This window comes from Acinonyx jubatus, chromosome D4 (genome assembly GCF_027475565.1).
Source record: "Acinonyx jubatus isolate Ajub_Pintada_27869175 chromosome D4, VMU_Ajub_asm_v1.0, whole genome shotgun sequence".
Classification (NCBI taxonomy): Eukaryota; Metazoa; Chordata; class Mammalia; order Carnivora; family Felidae; genus Acinonyx; species Acinonyx jubatus.
Window position 1 is genome coordinate 19572063 of NC_069391.1, and position 23823 is coordinate 19595885.

At 44.0% G+C, this 23823-nt stretch overlaps 2 protein-coding genes across 5 annotated transcripts in view; one reads left to right on the forward strand and one right to left on the reverse strand.

The window, feature by feature from the left end:
* Positions 1 to 8721: 8721 nt before the first annotated feature.
* Positions 8722 to 23823, reverse strand: part of TMEM268 (transmembrane protein 268) — a 57612-nt gene continuing 42510 nt past the window's right edge. The window contains exons 10-12 of one of the 4 annotated variants that reach the window (XR_008291021.1): positions 22373 to 22995; positions 22010 to 22264; positions 8722 to 9312 (exon numbers count right to left, since the gene is read on the reverse strand). The gene's annotated coding sequence lies outside the window, so the exon portion shown is untranslated. Of the gene's footprint in view, positions 9313 to 20517; positions 22265 to 22372; positions 22996 to 23823 lie in introns of those variants that run through there. The other 3 variants (XR_008291022.1, XR_008291023.1, XR_008291020.1) reach the window with 3 other exon arrangements.
* On the forward strand, positions 14001 to 23777 carry TEX48 (testis expressed 48). The gene is made up of 8 exons (XM_027034930.2): positions 14001 to 14141; positions 14372 to 14494; positions 16223 to 16351; positions 17692 to 19502; positions 19818 to 20089; positions 21272 to 21420; positions 21967 to 22099; positions 23481 to 23777. Exons 1-4 carry the CDS (start codon positions 14138 to 14140, stop codon positions 17793 to 17795), a joined length of 360 nt encoding a protein of 119 aa, XP_026890731.1. The 5' UTR covers positions 14001 to 14137; the 3' UTR covers positions 17796 to 19502; positions 19818 to 20089; positions 21272 to 21420; positions 21967 to 22099; positions 23481 to 23777.

Consider the following 23823-nt stretch of genomic DNA (forward strand, 5'->3'; position numbering starts at 1 on the left):
CAGTCTCTGGGCAGCGGCAGCAGCAGGGTCCCTGCAAACGTTCCTGGGTGCGGCCGGTGCCCGGCCATTGCTCGGGGAGACCCTCCCCGAGAAAGTCTGAGCAGGTCAAAGCCGCAGTCCCTCAGAAGTAAGGGGCCGGGGAAAACAGCCGCATCTGAGATAAAACTCAGGAGGGAGGTGCCGCCCGGGGCTTAGTCACAGACAGTGTGGAAGCAGGAGGGTCAGAAGCTGAAGACAAAGGACAGGTACACGATTGATGAGATACTAGAGACTGGGTAGGTGGGTGGCGCCATTTTCACCGCTCCCGCGCATGCGCATACGCACCTACGAGCGCAGCAACAATCCACCCCTGTAGGCTTGCAGCGCCATCTAGTGGAGAACGGAGCGGTTACACTAAGCCCCGCCCAACGGGGCCAACCTCGCGCTTCAGAAACACAAATCTCTCCGCTTGCTTAGTTTACGGATTATAAAGCACTTCATAGTTTGACTTCTAAGGGAAAATGAAGTAATTTCAATCTATATAGTCAATTTTCTTTTTTTCTTTTTCATTTCTTTTCTTTTTCTTAAATACAGAAAGAAAAAATTTATTTTTATTTTCAATTTTTATTAAAAATATTTTTCTTTCATTTTCTCTACTATATTTTACTTTTGTGTAAATTTTTTTCAAATTCTATTTTACTTTCATCATTTCATTTTATTCTATCTCAGTGTATTCAATTTTTTAAATTTTTCAAATGATTTCCCTTTTTTCCTTTCTCCTTTTTTCTCTAATCTATCAAGCTCCTTTCAACACCCAGACCAAAACACACCTGGGATCTAGCATCATTTATTTGATTGTCTGTGTGTGTGTTGTTGTTTTTAATTTTTTTATTTTATTTTTTATTTTAGTTATTTTATTTTAATTTTGTTTACCTCATTAATTCCTTTTCTCCCTTCAAAAAGACAAAACGAAGGAATTCACCCCAAAAGAAAGAGCAGGAAGAAACGACAGCCAGGGACTTAACCAACACAGATAGAAGCAAGATGTCTGAACCAGAATTTAGAATCATGATAATAAGAATACTAGCTGGAGTTGAAAATAGATTAGAATCCCTTTCTGCAGAGGTAAAAGAAGTAAAAAATAGCCAGAATGAAGTTAAAAATGCTATAACTGAGCTGCAATCACGGATGGATGCAGCAGAGGCAAGGATGGATGAGGCAGAACAGAGAATCAGCGATACAGAGGACAAACTTATAGAGAATAATGAAGCAGAAAAAAGAGGGAGATTAAGGCAAAAGAGCACAATTTAAGAATTAGAGAAATCAGTGATTCATTAAAAAGGAACAACATCAGAACCATAGGGGTCCCAGAAGAGGAAGAGAGAGAAATAAGGGTAAAAGGTTATGTGAGCAAATCATAGCAGAAACCTGGGGAAAGACACAGACATCAAAATCCAGGAAGCACAAGGACTCCCATTAGATTCAACAAAAACCAACCATCAACAAGGCATCTCATAGTCAGATTCACAAAATACTCAGGCAAGGAGAGAATCATGAAAGCAGCAAGGGGAAAAAAGTCTTTAACCTACAAGGGAAGACAGATCAGGTTTGCAGCAGACCTAGCCACAGAAACTTGGCAGGCCAGAAAGAAGTGGCAGGGTATATTCAATGTGCTGAATCAGAAAAATATGCAGCCAAGAATTCTGTATCCAGCAAGGCTGTCATTCAACATAGAAGGAGAGATTAAAAGTTTTCCAGACAAACAGAAATTAAAGGAGTTGATGACCACTAAATCAGCCCTGCAAGAAATTTTAAGGGGGACTCTCTGAAGAGAGAAAAGATTAATAAATAAATAAATAAATAAATAAATACCAAAAGCAAAAAAAACTAGAAAGGACCAGAGAACACCACCAGAAACTTCAACTCTACAAGCAACATAATGGCAATAAATTCATATCTTTCAGTACTCGCTCTAAATGTCAATGGACTAAATGCTCCAATCAAAAGACATAGGGTAACAGAATGGATAATGAAACAGGATCCATCTATATGGTGTTTACAAGAGACCCACTTTAGACCTAAAGACACGCTCAGATTGAAAGTAAGGGGATAGAGAACCATCTGTCATGCTAATGGTCAACAAAAGAAAGCCAGAGTAACCATACTTCTATCAGACAATCTAGACTTTAAAATAAAGACTGTGACAAGAGATGAAGAAGAGCTTTATATCATAATTAAGGGGTCTTTCCACCAAGAAGACCAACAATTGTAAACATTTATGCTCCAAATTCACATTTGGACCCAAATCCTCATTGGAGCACCCAAAGATATAAATCAATTAATCACAAACATAAAGAAACTCATTGATAATAATACCATAATAGTAAGAGACTTCAACACTCCACTTACAACAATGGACAGATCATCTAATCATAAAATCGATAAGGAAACAATGGCTTTGAGTGACACACAGGACCAGATGGACTTAACAGAAATATTCAGAACATTTCATCCGAAAGCTGTGGAATATACATTCTTCTCCAGTGCACACGGAACATTCTCCAGAATAGATCACATACTGGGACACAAATCAGCCCTCAACAAGTACAAAAAATCGAGATCATACCATGCATATTTTCAGACCACAACACTATGAAACTCGAAATCAACCACAAGAAAAAATTTGGAAAGGTAACAGATACTTGGAGACTAAAGAACATCCCACTAAAGAATGAATGGGCTAACCAAGAGGTTAAAGAGGAAATTAAAAAGTACATGGAAGCCAATGAAAATGATAACACCACAGCCCAAAACCTCTGGGACGCAGCAAAGGAGGTCATAAGAGGAAAGTATATAGCAATCCAGGCCTTCCTAAAGAAGGAAGAAAGTTCTCAGATACACAACCTAACCCTACACCTTAAAGAGCTGGAAAAAGAACAGAAAATAAACCCCAAACCAGCAGAAGGCAGGAAAATAAAGATTAGAGCAGAAATTAATGCTATCGAAACCAAAAAAAAACAAAAAAAAAACAAAAAACAAAAAAAACAGTAGAACAGATCAATGAAACCAGAAGCTGGCTCTTTGAAAGAATTAACAAAATTGATAAACCGCTAGCCAGTTTGATCAAAAATAAAAAGGAAAGGACCCAAATAAATAAAATCAAGAATGAAAGAGGAGACATCATCACCAACACAGCAGAAATAAAAACAATAATAAGAGAATATTATGAGCAATTATATGCCAAAAAAAAAAAAAAATGGGCAATTTTTTTTCTAGGCAAATTCCTAGAAACATACACTACCAAAACTTAAACGGGAAGAAATAGAAAATCTGAACAGACCCATGACCAGTAAAGAAATAGAATTAGTAATTGAAAATCTCCCAAAAAACAAGAGTCCAGGGCCAGATGGCTTTCTGGAGGAATTCTACCAAACATTTAAGGAAGAGTTAACACCTACTCTCTTGAAGCTGTTCCAAAAAAATAGAAATGGAAGGAAAACTTCCCAACTCTTTCTATGAAGCTAGCATTACCTTGATTCCAAAATCAGACAAAGACCCCACTAAAAAGGAGAACTATAGACCAATTTCCCTGATGAACATGGATGTAAAAATCCTCAACAAAATATTAGCCAACAGGATCCAACAATACATTAAAAAAAGTATTCACCATGACCAAGTGGGATTTATACCTGGGATGCAGGGCTGGTTAAATATCTGCAAAACAATCAATGTGATTAATCACATCAATAAAAGAAAGGACAAGAACCATATAATCCTCTCAATAGATGCAGAGGAAGCATTTTACAAAAGACAGCATCTTGATAAAAACCTTCACGAAAGTAGGGATAGAAAGATCATACTTCGAGATCATAAAAGCCATATATGAAAGACCCAACACTAGTATCATCGTCAATGGGGAAAAACTAAGAGCTTTCTCCCTAAGGTCAGGAACAAGACAGGGATGTCCACTCTCATCACTGTTATTCAACATAGTATTGGAAGTCTTAGCCCCAGCCATCAGACAACACAAAGAAATAAAAGGCAACCAAATCAGCAAGGAGGAGGTCAAACTTTCACTCTTCGCAGATGACATGATACTCTATGTGGAAAACCCAAAAGATTTCACCAAAAAACTGCTAGAACTGATTCATGAATTCAGCAAAGTTGCAGAATATAAAATCAATGCACAGAAATTGGTTGCATTCCTATACAACTAAGTGAAGCAACAGAAAGAGAAATCAAGGAATCAATCTCATTTACAATTGCACCAAAAATCATAAAATACCTAGGAATAAATCTAACCAAAGAGGTAAAAGATCTATACACTGAAAACTATAGAAAGCTTATGAAAGAAATCAAAGAAGAGATCAAAAAATGGAAAAATATTCCATGCTCCTGGGTACGAAGAACAAATATTGTTAAAATGTCAATACTACCCAAAGCAATCTACATATTCAATGTAATCCCTATCAAAATAACACCAGCAATCTTCACAGAGCCAGATCAAACAATCCTAAAATTTGTATGGAACCAGAAAAGACCTGGAATAGCCAAAGTGATCTTGAAAAAGAAAAACTAAGCAGGAGGCATCACAATCCCGGACTTCAAGCTATACTACAAAGCTGTAATCATCAATACAGTATGGTACTGGCACAAGAACAGACACTCAGATCAATGGAACAGAATAGAGAACCCAGAAATGGACCCACAAACGTATGGCCAACTAATCTTTGACAAAACAGGAAAGAATATCCAATGGAATAAAGACAGTCTCTTCAGCAAATGGTGCTGGGAAAACTGGACAGTGACATGCAGAAGAATGAACCTGGACCATTTTCTTACACCATACACAAGAATAAACTCAAAATGGATGAAAGACCCCAATGTAAGGCAGGAAGCCATCAAAATCCTCAAGGAGAAAGCAGGCAAAAACCTCTTTGATCCTGGCCACAGCAGCTTCTTACTTAACACATCTCTGGAGGCAAGGGAAACAAAAGCAAAAATGAACTATTGGGACCTCATCAAAATATAAAGCTTCTGCACAGTGAAGGAAACAATCAGCAAAACTAACAGGCAACTGACAGAATGGGTGAAGATACTTACAAACGACATATTGGATAAAGAGTTAGTATCCAAAATCTGTAAAGAACTTATCAGATTCAACACCCAAAAAACAAATAATCTAGTGAAGAAATGGGCAAAAGACATGAATAGACACTTCTCCAAAGAAGACATCCAGATGGCCAACTGACACATGAAAAAATGCTCCACATCACTCATCATCAGGGAAATACAAATCAAAACCACCTCACACCTGTCAGAATGGCTAACATTAACAACTCAGGCAACAATAGATGTTAGCGAGGATGCGGAGAAAGAGGATCTCTTTTGCACTGTTGGTGGGAATGCAAACTGGCGCATCCACTCTGGAAAACAGTCTTGAGGTTCCTCAAAAAATTAAAACTAGAACTACCCTATGACCCAGCAATTGCACTACTAGGTATTTATCCAAGAGATACAGGTATGCTGTTTTGAAGGGACACATGCACCCCACTGTTTAATAACAGCTCTATCAACAATAGCCAAAGTATGGAAAGAGCCCAAATGTCCGTCAATGGATGAATGGATAAAGAAGATGTGGGATATATAAACAATGGAGTATTACTTGTCAATCAAAAAGAATGAAATCTTGCCATTTGCAACTACATGGATGGAACTAGAGGGTATTATGCTAAGCGAAATTAGTCAGAGATAGACAAATATCATATGACTTCACTCATATGAGGACTTGAAGACACAGAACAGATGAACACAAGGGAAAGGAAGCAAAAATAATATAAAAACAGGAAGGGGGACAAAACATAAGAGACTCTTAAATATGGAGAACAAACTGAGGGTTACTGGAGGGGTTGTGGGAGGGGGGATGGGCTAAATGGGTAAGGGGAATTAAGGAATCTACTCCTGAAATCATTGTTGCACTATATGCTAACTTGGATGTAAATTAAAATATACATATTTATATTTAAAATATAAAATATGCATATTTAAAATATACATTATATTTATATGTATACAGTGATTTAAAAAACTAAAAATAAAAGTAAATTCTTCACAGACATCTTTAACAGTAGTTTTCATCTAACACAGGCTTTCAAAGTATATTATCTCAATTTCAAAGTTATTTGAAAAATAGTGCTTTTGAATCCATATATGACACTGCCCCTGAAAAGCTAAAAGGATCCACTCATAAAGCAAAAAGAAAATTAAGGTTTTTTTAAAATTTGCTCTGTAGGTCAGTGGTTCTCACCACTGAATGAGAATTTAAGTCAGTGTATTATAAACTTCGAAGTTGCTAAAAGACTAGATCTTCATTGTTCTCAACACAAAAAAGAAATGATAACCTTGTGATGTGATAAAAGCATTTGCTAAAGCTACTATAGTAATCATATTACAATATACAAATGTATCAAACTAGTGCTTTCTATACCTCAAACTTACACAGCTTCGTATGTCAATTATATCTCAGTTTTTTTTAATTGGTGGGATTTCCTGGGGAGCTTTAAAAACTATCAATGCCCAGAAATGGTGATTTTCCTGGCCTGGAGTGGACACTGGGTGTGGCATTATTTGAAGTTCCTCTGGTGATTCCAAGCGTGGGCTGAACTGAGAACCAGTTCCTTGCAGGTATAATGAGAGATCTCTACAATGTAACTCTGTGGTTCTCAGTCTTGTTAATATACAAGAATTGCCTGGACAGCTTTGTAAAAATACTGAAGCTCTGGCTCCACTAAAAAGATTCTAATTTAGTTAGGCCCCCGGGCATTCTTACATTTCCAAAACCCTCAGAGGAATCTCATCAGCAGCCAGAGTTGAGAACCTTTAACACTGCCACTTAAGAGTATTGCTTTATACCAATAAAAACAGGTAATAAACTGTAACTCACAATAAGTATAAACAGTTTAAAAGACTGTTTTACCACCATCAAACACTTAGAACAGTAAGGTCACATTTCACCCCCCCTCCCCCCACCTAAGTCCCTACCCAACTGACTCCCTGACTACAAAACTGTAGAATGTCTTTGCTTTCTTCCCGTCCCTGTGTATCAGGTGACCTCTATACACATCCAAGGATAGCACTGATGGAGAACCTTGTAACCTAATTTAGCTTCCCCAAATAGTGCCTGGTTGTTCTAAATAAAGGAATTGAAAGAGTGTCCCTTAAGGTGAGAGATTTTGTGAGAACACAAATATAAAGCAATTCCCCTTTTATCTGGAAGATAGATTGGGAAGATGTCACTTTATTTTTGCACATTATCAACAACTATTTCTTGAATGCTTACTCTACCTTGTAAGCACCATGTTAAATGTTTTCTATCTATCTGATCTCACTTCATCCTAAAAGTATATCTAGGACATGTAATTAGCAACATTTCCATTTTTCAGAGGAGAAAAGCGAGAGGTGAAGTCCATTTGCCCAAGGTTAGCACCCAGCTGGTGAGCAGAGACAGAATGCGGACGCGGGCATTTTACATTCAGCGATGTTCTGCCCCTTTCTGGCCCAGCCTTCCTCAAGACGCTTCCACAGAAGACATCAGGACTTCTGTTCCAGTGCCCCAATGGATGTCATGGCAGAGAGCATGGCGTCGTGGACAGAGGGAAGGATAAACCACTGGAGAAAGGGTCGGCAGACCTCCCCCCTCCTCCTTGACATCCTTGTCCAGGCAAACCCCCAACATTCTCTGCTTCCCTGTCTCTGTGACATCACAGCCTCCTCTCTTCTCTACCAGTTACAGGTGAGTGAGCCTCAAAGGTCAGACCTCAGAGCAGGACGGAGTGTTTTTTCTGTACTTAAAGGGACAATGTCTCCATCACTCCCGGACACCTTTGCTATAAGAAGCAGGCATTACCCCTAATTTGCCTCGACTCCACTGTTTCTGTCTCTGGGCCCCAGTCTCCCCACCTGTGCCGACTGACCCCTAAGGGCTCCTCCAGCTCCAGAAGCCTTCCTGTTTGACCTCGCTGGGTCTTTCTTGTTCTGGTCCAAGTGCTGTGGGTCACTGGAGACCTGAGGCTCACAGCCCACTGGGCATAACCCAAGAGGCTTTTTCTTTGGCTCCTGCCTCCATCTAGAGGCAGGCACTGGTAGTGCAAGAAACCGCGCACTCCTGGCCCGCCCCAGCCAGCGTCAATTCAACTCATTTCTTCGCATCAGCATTTATGTTTGTGGAGCTTTGGCAATATGCCAGGCAGCTGTGCTAAGCACTTTCCATCATTATTTAATCCCCGCAACCACATTTTAGGGTAGATGCTATTATCGTCATCCCCATTTTACAGATACGAAACCTGAGGTTCAAGGGAGTTAAATTCTTCTAAATTTCATAGCTTACTAAGTAGGGGATCTTTAATTATTATCCCCCAAAGAATGTGCCTGTCGCTGCTGCAATACCTCCCTTAAGAGCCTTTCCATTTCTGAAGAGGGCTCAAAAGTTCAACACTCTTTGCTACTAAGACTGAAAGGAGAAAGTGTTTTTCTACTCCCCTCTTTTTCTCATGAAATTTCTGGCCAGAGTAAACATACGGAAAGTATTGACACTAGATTTAGACAGACCTACATGTCAGCCCCTGGCGAACACCTAATATGGAATTTTGTATGTATGTATTTGTACGTATGTAAGGCTCCAGGCTATTTGTATGTCTGTAAGCTGCTGCAGAGAAAGAGCCCCCCACTCAATGTGTGGAACAAAAACTGAATTTATTTTGGGTTAAACAAGGGAGACTTGAGCTTTTAGGACAAAGTCTCGGAACAAAGCTAAGCGCTAATATGTAACAAGTGCGGGAGGGTGTGGCGTTCACGGAAGGTGGCATTTCAGAGGCAGGAGTGCTTGGGGATGGTAGACTGTGAACTGCGAAAGTGTCACCTACTATTATGTGTCTCTTACTTTGGGGAGAATGGTCACCGAGGCAAAGTTTTGTTAAAAGAGTAAATGACTTTAAAACAGGTTCTGGGGCTTACCTGTTACCATGGTTACAGAGCAATCGGTCTTTACTTAGGAGACTGGGACCTTCTTTTTTCTTCTTAGTCTCCCCCTTTTTGGTCCTCCCTCAACCAAAGCTGCAGGAGAGACCCTCAGGAATTGTGCAGATCTTCACCACTGTTGTCCACTTTCCTTGAAGACACAGTTCCACCTTTCCACCTACAGAGATCTGATGTTCAGTTTGAGCATTAGCCAGCCTGATGCCTTTTGGTTTTGTCTTTGAATCATCCGTGGAGCTCTACGTTGGGCCAGTGGCCGCATAAAATCATTTGACTCTCTGGACAGCAGCCAGTAAATGACTGTGAGGCAAACAACAATCATTAAAAGATTTTAAGTTTTAGATCAAATCATTAGATCAATTAAAAGAAGGATCTGGAAGGCATTCCAGAATTATCATCCACAATTTCCTAGGCATGACCGAGAAAAGAAATTCCAAATCATCCTCTGTGTCTGCTTTAGATAGTCAGGTTGCCTTTCTTTGGGCTTAGAAACCTCACCTGTGGTATGAATCCAGGTACACCATGAGGAGCTAGCAAAGGTGCATGCTCTCCCTGATTAGCCAAATAAAATCCAAAGGTGTTCTAATACCCACAATTACTTGAGCTAAGGAATTTTGATTGATTGGTTGGTGTTCCATCGCGTGGGCTGTATTATTTAATTTACTATGTCAGCCAAGATGAGAGAAAATGAGCACCTTGAGTTGTCCAGCCCGTACAGAGACCTCACTGTCCTCAGAATAGGCCCATCTATTGGTATTGATAGCCCCATCCAAGTTTTTCTTGTTTCCAGTGTTGTGTAAGACAACACAGTCTGCTGAGGGCGTTGGGAGTTGTACACTTGGAATGGTCAACTCTTCATCACCCAGAATAGTCTCAGTTCTAGTTGGAGTGGAAGAATCTGGTTTCCACATAGGAAACAAATCACGTCAACCAGTGGTATTGTTGTCTGTCTGTAGTTATCAACAATTCCCCTTGAGAATTTAGAGGAAGGATAAGAATGTATTGAGTGTTAAGATCTCCTCAGAGTAGCATCACTGGACAGACTTGGAGAGCTGTCCTCCTACCATTATGGAACATGAGTTCCTCCAATGGGTTCCTGCTTACCGTAAATACGAGGGTCCTTATCAACAGGCTCCACGTTTGTTATGGACAGAGGAGTTTTGACCTTGTTTTTATTTTAGAAGTCAGTTGTTTTCTCCAAAAGGCCATTTCTGGTTGATTTTTTAGGGCTCTTTGAAAATGATCAGGAGATCTAAGTTGGCATTTCACCTCCTAATTTATTTTATCTAAGTCCTCTATTTCAAGTCTGAGCCTTTCGCAAAGAGAGAAGAAAAGGCTCCTTTACTTAAGCTGTTGGTTGCCCTAGAATGCTCTTTGAAAGTGTCCTGAAGTCCATTAAAGTCTCCTGGTAATTCATCTTGATTTTGTTTGCAATTTTGGATCTTTGCCCGATCTACCCTTGGGGAAAAGATTTTTGAAATAGTTTTATGTGGTACCTTTTCTATTTTTCTTCTCAAGTCCACTTTTTTGAATTCTGTGTAGGTGGGTTATTTAAATCTTCTGGTCTTTTCCATCCTGCTGCTCTTAAACATTTTTCCCCATCACTGAAGGTCAACCATTAAGTGAACTGACTGGTACAGACACAGGAGTCAATAAGTAGCAGGATAACTAGCTGAGTTATACAGCAGCTTTCTGTCATTCTGAAATTTGGGGTGATCCTATATATTCACCCTCAGCTCAACTTTCATGCAGGGTTTGAATTCAACCTCTCTGGACCCACCTCCTGGTACAGGAGTTTTCAGGGGATATTGTGCAGTGTTGATTGTTCTTTTCTACAGAAATGAAGGGAATTTATTTAAGCAGTCACGGGAAGGAATAGAAAGAGTGTAAGTAGGTGGTAACGATAAAGCTGGGTGGAGAGAGAGAAAGAGATGTAAAGAAAGCAGGTTTCAGAAGGTTTGAGTAGGAGTACGTCTTTTTTTCCCCCTTCTTTCTTTCTTTCTGAGGCCAGAACATACCAATCAAAGACGCTCTCTACTGAAAATGTGGTGTTTTTGTCTTCTCTCTTCTCTAGAGTCCCTCTTAAATCTCATACTTTTGACATGAAAGGTTTCCCTTAGTGCCCATAATTCCAAGTCATCTGGTTAAACTTTCCCATCTATTAACATAAACGTTAACACACATGAAAGTACACGTATTGAGGGTATATATGTGAAGCAGGAGTTGTTGTTTTGTTTTGTTTTTGTTTTGTTTTGTTTTGTTTTGTTTTGTTTTCAGGAAAAGGCAGCAACTTTAAGGTAGATAAGACCATGACAAACAGCAGAGATCACATTACAGTTGACCACAGTTATACATGGTGTCTTGAATTCTGTGGCCTCACAGAGCCTAAAAGAGGCCATCTGATCACCAACCTGGAAGTCACTGACTCCTGAATATAGGCTGAGTAAAGTGACATTAGCTACTTTCATTAGGTTAACAAGACAGAACACGTGCTCGTGAAGGTTTGGAGGGACCCGAGGCAGAGGCTTAGCAATCACCCTCACACAAACTGATCACCACCTAACAGACCTCCAACCGTTAGTCCTTGGGGCTGAGGGTTGTGGTGAGCGCTTGCCACACCTCTGCTTTCACTCCTTCCTTAGGAAACACCTCCCTCTACATTCAACATACATGAGGCAATCTGGAACAAAGCAAAACCCCACGAGGCAAGAATTTATATGAAGGAAATTGAAACGAAAGCAAACAGCAGAAGAATAAGTATATTAATGGCAAGCATACTTGCTAAATGGCGCATCTCCTAAACAAAATACCTAATTGCCTTAAATAAATCTCTCTTTTTAAAAAATTTATTGTCAAGTTAGCTAACATACAGTGTAGTCTTGGCTTCAGGAGTTGATTCCCATGATTCATCAGTTATATACAACACTCAGTGCTCATCCCAGCAAGGGACCTCCTCAATGCCCATCACCCATTTTCCCCATCCCCCAGCTCCCCATCCCCATCAACCCTCATTTTGTTCTCTGTATTTAAGAGTGTCTTATGGTTTGCCTCCCTGTTTGTATCTTATTTTTCCTTCCCTTCCCCATGGTCTTCCGTTAAGTTTCTCAAATTCCACATATGAGTGAAAACATATGATACCTGTCTTTCTCTGATTGACTTATTTCACTTACCATAATACCCTCCAGTTCCATCCACGTTGTTGCAAATGGCAAGATTTCATTCTTTTTCATCGCTGAGTAATACTCAATTGTGTACATATACCACATCATATTAATCCATTCATCAGTAGATGGACATTTGGGCTCTTCCCATATTTTGGTTATTGTTGATAACACTGCCATAAACATTGGGGTCCCTGTGCCCCTTTGAATCAGCATTCCTGTATCCTTTGGATAAATTCCTAGTAGTGCTATTGCTGTGTCATAGAGTAATTCTATTTCCAATTTTTTGAGAAAACTCCACGCTTTTCCAGAGCGGCTGCACCAGTTTGCATTCCTACCGACAGTGCAAGAGGGTTCCCCTTTCTCCACATCCTTGCCAACATCTGTAGTTTCCTGATTAGTTCATTTTAGCCACTCTGACCAGTGGGAGGTGGTATCTTAGTGTGGTTTTGATTTGTAAATTTCTATCTGTTCATAAATCCTAAGAAGATACAACAAATTAATTAAAGAGAGCTCAAGGAAATATATCAGAGCTCAAATCATGTGGAAAAACTCACTGGGCAGAAAATCCAAAAGGCTATTAGAGATGGGGGCTAAATGGCCCCAAGGAGTACTACTTTGGTCCAAGAATCCCACAAAATGGAGATATTTGTATGTGTCTAGGCTGCTGGATGTATCTAGCCACAATATATAAATTGTGCTGTATCAAATACAGTACATGCCAGAAGTTAAAGATTTTGTATTAATTGAAGGGGTCCAGGGTAAAAGAAACAAAGACATCACTTAGGAGGCTGTTGTTCTGCTTTACGCAAGACATAATGGTGGCTTGGGCCAGGGGACAGCAGTAGAGAGAGTGAGAAGCAAACACTCATAAGTGTGGCAGCTCACATAGAGAATTGGCTTGTGAGGGACATCAGCCGATACCATGATAAGAATTTCCTCGGGGGCGCCTGGGCAGCTCATTTTGTTGGGTGTCTGACTTCAGCTCAGGTCTTGATCTCGCAGTTTGTGGATTCGAGCCCCGCGTTGGGCTCTGTGCTGACAGCTGGAGCCTGCTTCAAGTTCTGGGTCTCCCTCTCTCTCTGTCCCTCCCCTGCTCATGCTCTGTCTCTGTTTCTAAAAAATAAATAAATGTTGAAAAAAAAATTTTGAATGAAAGAAAGAAGAAAGAAAGAAAGAAAGAAAGAAAGAAAGAAAGAAAGAAAGAAAGAAAGAAAGATCTGGTAGCAATGTTGAAAAAAGAATTTCCTAAAAGGGGGTCTTGCCACAGAAAGGCAAGTGAGAACTGGAAGCATTCAGAGACAAAGGAATTGGTGACTAAAGCAAGGTTTTATAATTCTGGACCATCAGAACTAGAAAGATCCTTGAAGATATCGTCTAGCCTAACTTCCTGTTATTATTGATGGGGCTCCTGAAATGCAGAGACACATGTGGACTTAGCCACAGCCAGTGAGCAAGTTGGTGGCAGGACCAGGACCTAAACCTGCAAGACTGTGCTTCATGCCATGTTCCCCTGGGACCTGGGCCAACTGGAGTATTTTGGAGCCAGTGAGCCACATAAAGGGAAGGGAAATGGAATCATTGACTGCACACTTATTGTGACTTTTCATATACTTAGTCCTTTACTTTTTCTGCAAGTAGGCACTGCACTCCCATTTTCTCCATGAAAAAATTGAGGTTCAAGAAAGTTAAGGAATCTACCCAAGAGAATGCACCCAGAACTGGGGTTGAACATGGATCAACCTAAAAACTGGATGCTCGTGTGCGTGAGCCTGGATGTTACGGTAGGGGGATCCTATCTAGAGTGTGAGCACAGATAAAGGACTAGCATTTTTCAACCACAGTCTTATGTTTATTTAGGAAACAGCCCTGCCCAGGGAACTGGGTTCAAATTCAAGGTTAGCTGACTCAACAAGGCGCCCCTACAGGCGAAGCTGGCAGAGTAAAGGCTTCAACTCTTCTCCATGGGTAAGGAAATTTTGCATAGAATGGGAAAAATAATTTTAAAAGAGGACAGCCTAGGCAGAAGGGCCTGGATCTGCTGGCCATGGGGAGCTATGCAAGATTTGGGAGGGAGGAAGGCTATTATATCTTGGGAGAGGTTGACCCAGTAATGACCCCCATCACAGTGAATTTCCAGTGGGCATCTGGAGTTCAGATCCCAGAAACCATGGCCCCCATTCCTTCACCTCTTACAGCAGCCCACCAAAACTTGGCTTCGAAGATCTTCTGTTTGTGCTGCAGAGACTGTGAGGACCCCCGGGCCATGGATGACCCCAAGGCCCCCAGTGAACCCCAGGATCAGCAGCCATCCACCTGCAGTAGGTACCAGACAAGGACACACCGTCCAGCCTCTCTAGACCTCAGTTTTTTTCATCCCCCTTCTGCTGTGATACCCTCAGGTTTCCTTCAGCCTTTGAGTGATAATTCCAACCTAAAATTAAGTGGGAACTGGGTGGCTTCCTAACTCAAACCAATAAACAATAGGCAGGGAGGCCGGTCAGGTGTCTGTCACGGTCCCATCAGGAAATGGAGCAGTTTAACAGCATGAGAAAAATTCTCATGGCATATTCTTCCAGAAAATCCATGGTGAGGGTCTTTAAAATACTCCCCCAGGAAATAATTTCACAATAAAAACTGAGGACCTTAAAAATGTCAATCCATTTTTCCAAGATAATAATAATGGTGGGGCCCCTGGGTGGCTGAGTCTGTTGGGCATCCAGCTTCGGCTCAGGTCATGATCTTGTGGGTCGTGGGTTCGAGCCCTGTGTCAGGCACTGTGCTGACAGTTTGGAGCCTGAAGCCTGCTTCTGATTCTATGTTTCCCTCTCTCTCTCTGCCCCTCCCCCATTCATTCTCCCTCTCTCTCTCTCAAAAATAAATAAACATTAAAAAAATTTTTTTAATAATAATAATGGTAATGACTGAGACCTTCTTACTTACAAAGCACTGTCTAGGCACTAGGGAGCCCACTGTGATCAGATAAGTCCCCTACTATATCAGAGCTGACACTGAAGAAAAGCGATATTATCTGATCCCTACCATAACTCTAAGAAGGGGACATGATTATCCAAAATGGATGTGTCATTTTGTAGCTCTGAGAACAGAGGCATGGGAGGGGAGCAGTTTGCTGTACTTGTGCAGCTAGCAAAGGACAGAGGTATTTATTACAGAACACAGTTCAGTCTGTTGACAGACTCCTATGCTATACCTTTAAGAATTTAGAATTATGGGGCGCCTGGGTGGCTCAGTTGGTTAAGTGTCCAACTCGATTTTAGCTCAGGTCATGATCTCATGGTTCTTGAGGTCGAAACCCATATGAGGCTCTGCGATGTGCATCAAGCCTGCTTGGGATTCTCTCTCTCCCTCTTTCTCTTGCTCCTCCCCCCACTCTCAAGCGTGTGCTCTCTCTCAAAATAAACATTAAAAAAAAGAATTTAGAATTATATAAAAACAAAGCCTTATATACAACAATGTTCACCATAATAGTATTTATAGTAGTGAAAAACAATTTAAACACCCAACAATAGAATATTGATTAAATAACTCTTGAATTATCTGCAAAATAGAATATTATACAACCATCATTTGTTAAAATTTAGTGGCCTGAGAAGAATGTTTATGACATAACGTGTATGAAAAAAGGAAAATGCATACATGACATGTAAGATATGATGGACTGTGTAAAAGTATGTGTGAGAAAAGACCGGAACTGTGATTGCATCTGAGGGGCCAGGAGTTTGGGTCATTTCTATTTCTACTTCATATTCTTCAATCTTTCCTAGCTTTTCTATAATGGATATGCATTAGCATTTATAAACAGGGTGGGGGGAGGTAAACTTTGTGTTTTAAAAAGAATACATAGTTTGAACCCAGCGTGTGCTTAGGGGGAGCACTCGGAAGACTGGAGGAGGGAGATCCAGGTGGTCCCCGCCCCCATGACAACCACCACTGGCTCTCATGCACTGACTCAAGGTTGGCAACGTACCTTCACTTCCATCACCTCCCCTGAGCCTCCCCACCTGACTGTGTGGAATTATCACTGCCAGGTTTGCAGAAGGAGGGGCTGGACAGCAAGAATTCGAAGCATGCTAATGAAGCCTCCCACTCGCCTTTGGGACAACCTCTGATCCACCCAGAAAAGAGAGCCTCCACCACCAGCAACAATGAGTATGAAGGTGAGTTCCACATTGGGGTCCTAACACTGACCAGGAACCCCATTGTCCTGATGACCAAGCCCCATTGATCTTTGAGCTAAACTAAGTGTGGTGATAGGAGAGAGAGGACCACGCCCTCCAGGAAGCTTCGGTCATTCTAGAACACACTGGAGCAATTCCAGGAGTCTGCTAGGAATTACGTGAGGAGCAATAGGTCTGGGAGGAAAGAGCACACATCCACGCTTCTCTTCTAAGCCCTTGGGGTCTTATCTTACACGTCTATTTTGTGTGGCTGTTGCTTTTGTGTCTGCTTTGGCCACTAGACTGTAAGTCCCAGGAGGACAGCTGTGTTCCCCCAAACCCCACAAGGTGCATGGCAAGTAAACAAGGCCAGAAAATGCTTGCGGGCTGAGTATAGTTGGGGGTGAAACGCCTCAGGGTCATGGAAGAAGGATAGAAGTCCAGTCCAGGAAGAAGAGACGTCGCCACATTGCTGGGCACCCACACTGCCCGGGTGATGTCACTTAGCTCACAAGCACCCTCTGAGGCTGCTGCTAAGAGCTAAGGACCAGCCCAGCCCCCGCATTTCAGGATTCGCAAAAACAGCTACAACGTCCTTGCAAACAAAGTCTCACACAAAGTCCCATTGTTATAAAAGACAGAAGGGCTCCCTCTGCACTTGAATCGAGGGTCAGGCCCGGGAACCCCACTAGCTCCACCACCCCGCTCCCTCTCACCTCCCAACCCCCACGGGGCTCCATGGAACACAGTTTAAAAACCCACCTCTCTTGGGGCACCTGGGTGGCCTAGTTGGTTGAGCATCTGACTTCGGCTCAGGTCATGATCTCACAGTTCATGAGTTCAAGCCCCGTGTCAGGCTCTATGCTGACAGCTTGGAGTCTGCTTTGGATCCTCTGTCCCTCTCTCTCTGCCCCTCCCCTGCTCATGTGCTCACTTCCTCTCTCTCTCAAAAATAAACATTAAAAAATTTTTGAAAAAATAAGCCACCTCTCATTGTATAGAGAAAACTGAGGCCCACAGGGGAAAGGGACTTTCCCAAAGTCCACCCAGGAAGTAAGGTTAGTGTTAGAAGCAGATTGGGCCCGATCCTCTTACCTTCCAGGCCTCTGCTCCGTGCAAGGCCCCCGACCATCACTGAACACACCAATGAATTACAAACGCAGAACCTACTGGCATGGCCCTGCCACCAAGGACTTGCGAGTCCGGCCTGGGGGTCCACGTGGCTCACACGGTATTCCAGGACCCGACCATGATCAGGGATGGAGGTGACTGGGGCGGTGCATCCAAGCCCAGTGCGAAGGTTCCACCCGGCATCGTAACCGGTTCCTTTCTGCTTGCAGAACTGAATGCACACGTCTCCCAAAGAGGTTTCTGCAAGAGAAACCTAAACCGCTACTCCCGGGACCGCTGGCCATTCCAGCCGTGTCACATCGGGAGGCCCTGAGCATTCTAGACCGCCGCTCCCACGCGGGCCTCCCAGGCTGCGGGCCGCTGGGGTGTCTCCGGAAGGAAGAGGCAGTGAGCAGGGGCCATGAAGACGGATTCAGAAACTCCCCCGGGAGGAGAAGACGTCTGAGCCACCCCTGTGCCACCAGCAGGAGTCACTCCAGCTCCTGAAAAAGCCACTGTGGAGGGAGCTGTTTCCAATTAAAGCCCTTGGTGATATCGCAGGACTGTATCTCTCCTCTTTTCCCCTTCCTTACAGGGAGCATCTTCCAAATGCCTCACTGGTTTTACGTGTATTATCCTGTCTCCCTAACCTAAAACAAAAAACTTAAACCTTATAGCTTTTTTTTTTCATTTTGAAACCATCTTGAACTTACTGAAAGTTGCAGAACAAAGAACTCCTAGTTACCTTTTACCCAGACTCAACAATTGTGTACACCTCCACCATTTGCTCTGTCATTTCTTTTCTCTCTCTCTCCCTGTGTTTTCTGAGCCATCTGACAGGAATCCCGTTATTCCTGAACACCTCCCTGTTGTGTTTCCTAAGAACAAGGATATTCTCTTAGGTAACTTCAGGACAGTTACTAGAAACAAGAAACTCAATATTGATACACTAGTATCATCAATTGTCCCGAAAATGTCTTCCAGCTGCTTTCTTGCCAAGTGCAGGATCGAATCCGACATCGCGAGTCACACGTCATTGTCACGTCCCTTGAGCGTATTTTTAATCTGGAACGGTTCTGTCTTTATCTTCATGAGCTTCCCGTTTCTGAAGCATACAGGCACAACTGTCTTATAAGGTGTCGCTCAATTTGTGTTTATAATTCCAATTTTGCTTTTTTTTTTTTTTTTGGCAGGAAGATCAGAGAAGCAACACTGTATCCTCCCCAGTGCATCATATGAGGGGACACGTGATGTAGGTAGGTCCTGCCATTGGTGACGGTAATCAGATCACTTGGTTAAGCTGGTATTTGCTGCCAGGCTTCTCCACTGCAAATTACTATTTTCCCCTTTGGAATGAGTAAGTCATTTGGGGAGAGACTCTGAACAGCCCATTGCTCATCAAATTTTCACTCACTAGTTTAAGTGTCTACGAAACCTCCCCCTCCAACCCCGAGAAGAACATGCCCAGCTAACATACTATTCCAAGAAGGATAAGAGACACATGAGGCAGAACCACCCCAGCCGATCTGATGGGCGTGGTGGAGAGTATGGAATCATCACAGAGGGAAGGACAGACCACTGGAGAAAGGGTCAGCAGACCTCCCCCCTCCTCCCTGACATCGTGGTCCAGGCAAACCCCCAACATTCTCTGCTTCCCTGTCTCTGTGACATCACAGCCTCCTCTCTTCTCTACCAGTTACAGGTGAGTGAGCCTCAAAGGTCAGACCTCAGAGCAGGACGGAGTATTTTTTCTGTACTTAAAGGGACAATGTCTCCATCACTCCCGGACACCTTTGCTATAAGAAGCAGACATTACCCCTAATTTGCCTCAACTCCACTGTTTCTGTCTCTGGGCCCCAGTCTCCCCACCTGTGCCGACTGACCTCTAAGGGCTCCTCCAGCTCCAGAAGCTTTCCTGTTTGACCTCGCTGGGTCTTTCTTGTTCTGGTCCAAGTGCTGTGGGTCACTGGAGACCTGAGGCTCACAGCCCACTGGGCATAACCCAAGAGGCTTTTTCTTTGGCTCCTGCCTCCATCTAGAGGTGAGTACTGGTAGTGCAAGAAACACCACATCCACCTCGCCCCAGCCAGCGTCTCTCCTACATCACCCTTAATCACGTTTTTAGGCACTTACCATGTGCCAGACACCACGATAAGCACCTCACATCTTTATGCCACCCAACCCTCACACAACATTCTGGGGTAGGTTTTGCCATCCCCATTTTACAGACAGAAAAACTGAGGTTCACAGACTTTACGTTGCTCTAAATAACCCATCATGGTGCAACAAGAATTACATCCCAAGTTGTCTAAGTACTAACAATGTATGCTCTTAATTTCTGTGCTGCTCTGCCAAGCTTCATGGGGGTCGTTCCATTTCAAAACCACCTGCCATCAACTCTCTGAGGAGCAGAAGGTGTTTCTGAACATCTCTCTGCCCCTGGAAGTGCCTGTAGGGTGAGGCCCTGGACAGCAGAGGCTCAGGTACCAGACAAAACTGCGTTACAATCCCGGCTGCTCCTCTTGGCCATAAGACCTGGGAGTCACCTTTCTGGGGCTCAGCTCCACCATCTGAAAAGCTAAATGAGCTCAGAGATGTCCAAGGACCTACCCAAGAAGCTCGATGAAGGTCAGTGTGCCCTTGACACCGTGGCTGTCTCTCTTACCCTGTTAATTTCCAAGATTGAAGTCACCGGGGAGAAGGAGGGAAGTATAGAATCGGGATGTTTCTATCCATTTCTATGAGCAGGGAGTAAAACACCTGTTAGTGGAAGGGAGCATAGGGATGATATTGTGTCCATTGTTGCCCAACAGTCAGAGAGAGGGCTTGTGTATTTACTCAGGTGACATTGAGAGAGAACCTACTCTGTGCAAATCCCGGTGCCCACTGCTGGGGTCCGAAGGTGAACTGGACCCATCCCTGTCTCCTTGAGACCAGGAATCTCTCATTCATGTTCACTGCCAGATCCCTCACTTAGTGCCTGGCACCAGTGGTCCTCAATAAAAACATGCTGAACAAATTTTTTAAATCACAGATTGGAATGACCCAGACTATGGAGTGGACTCTCATAGGCAAATCATAGGCAGGCTGTGAAATATTGCTCAACAAATATTTATCAAGCACCTGTGATAGGGTTAGGCAGATGCTGTGCAATGCCAGGCACTGGCCATGACCCAGTGTGGGACCACTAGAGAGGCCCCTAATTCCTCCCAGGTGTAAGGGATGGCCTCCCGGAAGGAGCAGTCCCTGAGCTGAGTCTCCAGTGTGAAGGGTGAGGGAGTGAGAACATGGGGGTGGGGGAGAGAGTTGGCACAAATGCATGGTGGTAACGCAATGAGAGCAAGTTTGGGGCGCTGCTGGCAGCTCCTACGGCCAGAGGGCAACAGGCGAGGCTGGGAGGGAATGAGGCTGGCAAAGCTGGCAGGGCCAGACTACCAAGCAGTTTTCAGCAGTGCAACAGGGAGCCGCTGAGGGTTTGAGGCACAGCATGGTGATGGGATTGCAGGCAGATGGGCCTGCAAGTGAGCCAGGGGCCAGCAGGGAAGTTGTGGCCAGGGGGGTGGCCGAGGGCAGGGGCTGGAGGGTGGAGGAGATGTTTATAAGGTAGAATCACAATGCCTTGATGAATGGCTGAACGGGTAGAGAAAGGGAGGCAGGGGCCAGGAGGAGAAGGGGTTCGCCAACTCTGACTCCAGACCCAAAGTGAATATAGGACACGAAAGGAAAGGAAATAGGTTTGGGTTGAAAAGGGTGGGGAAGGGAGATGGCCCCATCAGCAGTCAAAAGCAAACCTATCCATTGTTCTTAAAGCCATCAGTCAGCTTGACGGTGTCTCATCAGCAGTGAGACACCAACAGTGTCTCACCAGCCTTCATGTCCCTGGAATAGTGGCTTATCTCACCCCTGGGGCGGTGACAGCATCTGCTCATACGCAGGACCAAAGTTCAACCAAAGTACAGGTTCGTCCAGCCTCCCACAACTGTTTATTAACTGCACGCTTGGCATCCGGCACTGGGGACCCAGCAGTGAACCTAAGAGGCTGACCCCCTGCCTCCATGTGTTCCACAGCAGGAAAATTGCAAATAAACTCCGGGGTGTGCTCTAAGACAAGGGCTATGGAGAAGAAGGAGGTGGGATGGGGAAGAGGGAGGACTGGGGGAGGGACAGTCCTGTAAACTGGGAATTGAGTGGTAGAGGGAATAAATAGGGAGAATTAAATAGAGGGAGAGGCCTAAATGGGGGGGGGGGGGAATGCCTCACAAGAAAAGCTGACCTTCACACAAAGCCTTAAAGGAGGGGAGGGAGGAGTTCCCTGAGTCTCCAGAGAAGAGCATCCCAGGCAGAAAGTGCAGGCAAGGGCAGCCATGTTCTGTCCATTTGGAACAGAGTGAAGGGGAGGGCAGGAGGAGACAGCAGGGGAGGGATGGGCAAAGGTAGTGCTGAGATTACAGATTTTTTTCAGGGGATGCCCAGAGAAAGACTTTGGCTTCTCTTCTGCGTGATAGGGCACCAGGACTCCAAGCAGAGGTGTGATGTGATGTGACTTACATCATAAGAGGATTCTGCTGTGCTGACACCAATGAAGACGAGGGTGGAAGAAGCAGGGAGACCAGTTAGGAGGCCATCGCAGTGATCCAGGTGAGACACGGTGGTGGCCGGGAGAGGGGGAAGCCAGTGCCCAAGGACGATGCCCTGGAGTGAACCCAGTGTGCACTGAGGGAATACTGCCGCCATGATGGAAATTCCCAGAGTAGGGCTTTGGCCACAGGGAAAGGGAAGTGAGAACAGGAGCTGGGAAGAGGCCTGGAAAAGACAAAGAAGTTTGGGAATAAGAAAGATAAGGATGCACAACCTTGAGTCATCAGACCTGGAAGTCTGATCCTTGGAGACACGGTACAGCCCAACCGCTACCTGTCAGATGGGAGCCTAGGTCCGGAACAGATGAGCCCAAAGCCACACAGAAAGGTGGAGCTGTGTTATCAGATGATCTGCTGATTCAACGAGGTACCCCTGCAGGTAAAGACTGGCAGAGTAGAGGCTCCAATGTCTTTCCATGGGTGAGAGAACTTTGAATGGAAGAAGACCTAGTCAGAGGTAGGCCCACATAGGTGGGCCTGGACATGCCAGCCACAGGGAGCTACGAGAGGTTTGGGAGGGGAAGGGGTGTGATACGTTGGGAGAGGCTGGCCCAGTATGACCCACCGCTGAAATAACAATGGGCTTCTGGGATTGAGGCTACAGGGCCAGATGCCCCAATGCCCTTTCCTCTTCCCATGACCCACCAAAACATGGCGTCTTCTGTTGCTGCTGCCAGGCCAATGAGGGGCCTTCTTCCACTGTTGACTCACCTAATAGTCCAAGAATATCCCAGAAGCACCAGCCACAGCTCTTCAGTAGGTCCCAGGCATGGGTGTGTGTAGTTGGCAAGAATATTGGAGTCACCTCTCTGGATTTCAGTCTCCCCAGCCACCCTCTGCTGGCACACCTCAGATTTCTTTCAAGCCTTTCAGGGGTGTGGGACTAGTTACCCAAGCCTGTAACAATTTAGCCTAATGACTATATTATTTATTAGATACCAGATAGTAGTTAAGATCCCTGGCTTGTGTCCTACATACCTGTTAAATTCTGCCTCAACCACTTACTAAGCTTGAGCATGTCGTCGAACCTCTCTCTGTTTCTTTATAAAACAGGGATAATGTTGGTACATTACCTACTTCTCAGGTTATTGGGGAGGCACACATAAGTGCCTAGAACATGGCCCCACACGGAGAAGGCTCTCCAGAGGCGGTAACTGTGTATGTGTTCTGGTCAGGACCAGCAAGGCTTTGCTGACGTAACAAGTAAACTATAAAATCTCGATCGCTTGACCCAGTGTGGGGTTATTTTTAGCTGAAGCCAGAATTGTTTTCAAGCCATTTAATAACACGAGCAGTCCCCACGTGGGATGTGACCAAGACTGTTTATTCATGTGTAATTCAAACCCTTTACCAAGGACAAACATTTTCCTTCACTCTTTCAGATCTGAACACGGATCCTCGCACAAATGGTTTGAAAAAGAGACACCACACCACTTCTCCAATATTTGGGCGCTAAAAACTTGCACTATTGGGAGACCCTGAGCATTCTAGTCAGCAGCCCCCATGCTGTGCGGCTGCCCGAGCGTCTCCCGAATAGGGTGGTGGGCAGGAGCTATGAAGATGGGTTCAGAAACTCCCCTGGAGAAGAAACCATCTGAGCCACCCCTGTGCCACCAACAAGAGGTGCTCTGGCCACGGCGGGAGGAGCTGCCTCCAATTAAAAGTCCTTGGTTGCATCACAGGACTGGGTCCCTCTTCTTGTCCCTTCCCCCAGCCCTGCTTCTG